Source organism: Nicotiana attenuata, unplaced genomic scaffold, assembly GCF_001879085.1.
Source record: "Nicotiana attenuata strain UT unplaced genomic scaffold, NIATTr2, whole genome shotgun sequence".
Taxonomy (NCBI): Eukaryota; Viridiplantae; Streptophyta; class Magnoliopsida; order Solanales; family Solanaceae; genus Nicotiana; species Nicotiana attenuata.
The window spans coordinates 21771-27034 of NW_017672475.1; the positions used below are offsets into that span (position 1 = coordinate 21771).

Genomic DNA, 5264 nt, shown 5'->3' on the forward strand with positions numbered 1-5264 from the left:
ATTAATATTAATTACTTAGGATATATGAGTTGTGGTTGATGATTGGCTAGATGATTTTAAAGGGTTCCAAATTGGCCTCAAATTTTGAGATAGACGAGAATACATATTAACCAATCAAGACCCAAAAGGAGGGAAGGAATAATTCTTAGTTCAATTTCAGATAAGTGAATAAGAACGATGTCAAGATACCTTCAACAGAAAGCATGATGGGAAAAAAGCAAAAAGGGAAAAATAGAACAGCAATTATCAGTTCATACTCTCCTAATAAAACTTTCTGCTTTTTAGACTTTAAATAGAATCATGAACAAAAGTTTTTGCATTGTAAGTCATGTATATAAAGTTATTAAATAAGAGTATAAGTGCTATGCTTTAATGTTGATAAAATATTTACATAATCAAATTATTAATATAAGTCAATAACAGATAAATTTTTGTGACAAATATTGATTGACAACTTGATGAAAATGGTAACTAACATACTATTATAGGTTAAGCTGCACTAGTCGTGTAACTTATTTTAAAATTGCCAGTGTACATTGGCAGCGCTTCTAACAAAACCAGATCGAATTTGTCGGAACACAATATTTTTGACGCAGTGTATGAGTTATTAGTTTAAACCCTTTAAAAATTATCATATTCAAAGTGGGGCCTAAAGCACCTAACAAAACCAGATCGAATTATTGAAATTCAATTTATTTCTTTATCAAACTACCATTTTGGGTAAATAAAGCATAATTCAGAAGTAACATAAACTCATAAGCTAAAACCTTTTTTTGAGTTTAGTGGTTGAGGTGAATAAAAATAGTAGGTCTAAATTCTAAAAAAAAATATAATTAATTAAAACAGCTAGCTTTGATACTACTCCTTTGCTTCATATTAAAGATATTCTTGCTTAAACGAAAATCTTATCATTTCTCTTCTTTCTCTTCTCGCCAGCTTCCCATGCAATACGTATATATATTATTATCTCAATTACCCATTTTTCCTCATCCTCCATTTGTGATATTTTTCCAAGGAGAAAATATGAATAACTTCTCTAGACTTATTTTCTTGGTCACGGCTTTTATTTATTTATTTCATATTTCATTAGCTTCCATAGTTTCAACAGGAGATTTCAATAAGGATTTTCCCGTGATCACTTGGTCCCCTAGCCATGTAAATACTTCTGCAGATGGCCATACAAGAAGCTTGATATTTGATAAGGAATCTGGTAATTAAAATGCATAATCTTTGCATTTCTAACTTCTCTTTTTGTGGTTAAGAACATAATGTTTTGATAATATTTTTTTTTATATTTCATTTCATTATCTTCAGGTTCAGGGATTGCTTCAAATGATACTTACTTGTTTGGTCAATTCGACATGAAAATTAAGTTGATACCAGGAAATTCCGCAGGCACCGTCGTGGCATTTTATGTATGTATTCAGAAACTAAAATTCTCGTTCTTCATAAATTTTAAACTTTTTTATTAACTTTATTTCCTCTAAAATGTTGATTAATTTGGAACTATATGTAGTTAACTTCGTATCAACCAAATCGTGACGAGGTAGATTTTGAGTTTCTGGGAAATGTTCCTGGGAAGCCTTATACTCTTCAAACGAATGTATATGTCGATGGGTTGGACGACAGAGAACAGAGAATCAATTTGTGGTTTGATCCAACACAAGACTTCCACACTTATTCTATTCTGTGGAATCTTCATCAAATTGTGTAAGCCTTTAATTTTCTTATTACAGTTTTGCATCAAGGTAAATCTAGGATTTAAATTTCTATCAATTCAACCTTAGGTTCTCATTACCGAGCCCAATTCACTTTCTAAATTATGAGTTCAGAAGTTACTATTTATTGAAATTTTAGTAATTTTTGATATATATATATATATATATATATATATATATATATATACACGCACGCTCTGTATCGAAGATATATATAGAAGTTTAATCCATTCATTATAAACTCCATCCATGATCCATCTCTCAGGCATATTTTAACCATTTCAAAGCAAAAAAAAAAAAAAAAAAACTCACACACAAACACACATAAACAATACTTCAGCCCCAAACTAGTTGAAGTTGACTATATAATTAAGGGATCTTTACACAAATAGTCGGCTTGACTGATTACTTTTTATAGCTAGTATACATATATTATACACTAAAAATAACGATTATACACATATTACACATGAATTATACATATATTATACGTTCACTGACTATTTTTAGCTTAAAGGGTTGAATGGACGGCTACTTAAGTTAATCTGTGTGTACATTTCGCTCTATTTCGGATCCATTTCATTCTAATATTAAGGTGAACAAACTCTATGATTTTTGGGCAGGTTTATGGTTGACCGGGTACCTATTAGAACATACAGAAACCATGCAGATAAAGGAGCTAAATATCCTCGTTGGCAACCAATGGGACTCCAAATTAGCATATGGAATGGAGAAACATGGGCAACAGACGGTGGAAAAACAAAAATTGATTGGTCAAAAGCACCATTTGTAGCCTCTTTAGGAAATTACACAATTGATGCTTGTGTTTGGCAAGGAAATGCAAGATTTTGCAGAGGAGAAAGTGAAACTAATTGGTGGAATAAGGAGAAATTCAGCACTTTGACATGGACTCAAAGAAGGTTGTTCAAATGGGTTAGAAAATATCATTTGACATATGATTATTGCATGGATAATCAACGGTTTCAAAATAATCTTCCCATAGAGTGCTCTCTCCCAAAGTATTAATCAGTAACGTCGATTAAAGGTGTCAAATGAATGAATTGGACTAAATTCGAAAGAGTAATATTTTCATGGACTAAATTTAATGCCTCTCGCAACAATGTATGATTGAAAAGAAAAGAATCTTTTCTTTGCACTTTACGTACCCATTTGTTTGTTGAAAGTCCTTTTATGAAAGAATCTTTATCCTTGGAAGTAATTAAAGTGACTATTTTTACTTTTGATATACAAGGTATTAATTAATCTTTATTCCTCTTGCTTTACATTTTGTATTCTAGTTTTATTTATAGGGTGGCTGGATATTGGGTCGGTGATAGTACACCTTTTCCTAGTTCGTGTAATGTTCAATATAATGTTTTTTTCTTCTTCTTAATATCAAGAATGTTTTTTGCTGGCTTCTAATGTGAGAAACATTTTTTTAATGAGTTGACATAGTGGAATTAATTCAACGGACAGTTCGCTGAATTTTTTTGACTAGTCATGCTTTACAGAAAAAAAATAATCATAGAGATAGTGTTGATTCATTTCTTTTCTTTTTAACCCAAAAATGGGTAAAAATTAACACCAAAGTGTCAAAACAGCTTAAGTATTATTTATACATTATTCTGAAACTTTAAATTTCTAGGACCACTGAATATATTAGCTTAAAATAGTTAAATCTCTACCTCATTAAAGAGGTGATTGTGATATTGTTTTTTAATCTTAAAAGGTTAAGAGGATTACTTACTGCAGTTTTTCCTAGAGAAAAGTTTTAATTTCTCAACAAATAATGTTTCAAACAGCTGTCAATGCTGTAAAAGGGCTTAACCATCTCACATATCCATGGAGACGAGTCTTCTAGTTTCTATTCACGGTGTACAAATTATTTATATAATTTTGTCACTTATACAGTAATTACCAGTAAATCTCTATAATTATTAATTGATAACCTGACAAAATAATAACTAACATGTTATTGCAAGTTAAATTGTATACGGACGAAATCGGAGAGCTCGATTTCGAGAACTTGACGGTACCACGGGCTCGAGCTCGGGCGACACGAAGTAAAAATTAGACCTGACTGGAAAATGCATACCTTGAGGGAGAAAATCGGAGACCCGTCATGATCTACCTCGAGGGTAGTACAATTTCGATGACACCCAAGAAAGAGGGGGAATTTTTCAAGGACACGTGGATCATGGTATAAATTATGGGATAAGATTTGTACGAAATAGTACGAGTCCGTACTAGGTCGTTATACAGCTGTACCAATAGAATTCTTTACCATAATTGGGAATGTACCATATTACGGTTTTTCCCTCCTATATAAAGGGGACCCCAATCATTTGTAAACATGATCTCATTCACTGCAATAGAATATTCTACTCTGCTTTTCTCGTTTACCGTGCTCCACAATTATTCTTCCGCTTTATTGTTTTTACTTTATTGTTCATACTTTGTTAGCTCTCAACTCACCTCGAGGCTCCCGAGATAACCGAGCTCGAGGCTCCCGTTGCTCTAACCAATCTTGAAATTTCCGTGGACAACTGGCATACCTTGAATCTAGCCTGCAATCCGTTTGCACTTCTCTTATCAAATTTCTAACGCTGGTTTGGCTTATCAATTCCTCTTACTTAAACCTAATATTACTTGTATATTCACTAGTATTGGAATAAATTACATATCTTTAAAACCACAAATCACCTTTAATTGTTAATCACATTTTTCGAGGTAAACAGTTTGGCGCCCACCGTGGGGCTAAAGATAATAGTGATTATTTTAGTGCTAGTTTTCTGATAATACACGTTATTCTTCATACTTTTTCTTGTCAAAGATTCTTTGATTTCAGGCTAAGATATGTCTGGCTCAGCAAACGCACCCGTGCATGGAAACGACGGTCTCGGATCTCATGAAGAAAATAATGCCACAGCTGCAGGGACCGGTGTGCAACCGCTAAACCCTGGGGTAGCACCAGCGCCAAACCCCATTGATGTTGGTTCACATTGCCGTGAACGTCGATTTGGATACTGATGTCGAAGGAAGTGTACGCGGAGGGGATCAACTTGACGCTCAAAGGACACAGGCTCAAGGAGAAAGAGAAGTAAGTCTACAAGTGATTTTTGAGATGTTGCAAGCATAACAAGTTGCTATCGCCCAGTTACAGAGCCAGCAAAAGACTCCGAGCGTGGCTGGGCCAAAAACCGCTCATCGTGTTGAGCCAACCCCGGAGAGATAAGCAACAACGGCTCGGGAACTGACCCCATCGTCATGAGAATGCTCGAGGAACTCACGAAGAGGATCGAGTCAGGAGAAAAAAGGATTGAGGACAACGACAAAAAGGTCGAAACGTACAATTCGAGGGTCGACAATACCGGGAGCACCTCCGATTTTGAAAGGACTGGACTCGAAGAAGTTCGTGCAAAAACCATTACCCCAGAGTGCGGCTCCGAAGCCCATCCCGAAGAAGTTTCGGATGCCAGACATCCCAAAATACAACGGGACCACTGATCCCAACGAGCACATCACCATATATACTTGTGGCATAAA

The 5264-nt window shown here is 34.5% G+C and overlaps 1 protein-coding gene across 1 annotated transcript; it reads left to right on the plus strand.

Moving 5' to 3' along the window:
• Positions 1-948: 948 nt before the first annotated feature.
• Positions 949-3137, plus strand: LOC109213353 (probable xyloglucan endotransglucosylase/hydrolase protein 10). The gene is made up of 4 exons (XM_019377145.1): positions 949-1210; positions 1315-1415; positions 1517-1710; positions 2342-3137. Exons 1-4 carry the CDS (start codon positions 1024-1026, stop codon positions 2742-2744), a joined length of 885 nt encoding a protein of 294 aa, XP_019232690.1. The 5' UTR covers positions 949-1023; the 3' UTR covers positions 2745-3137.
• Positions 3138-5264: the final 2127 nt, after the last annotated feature.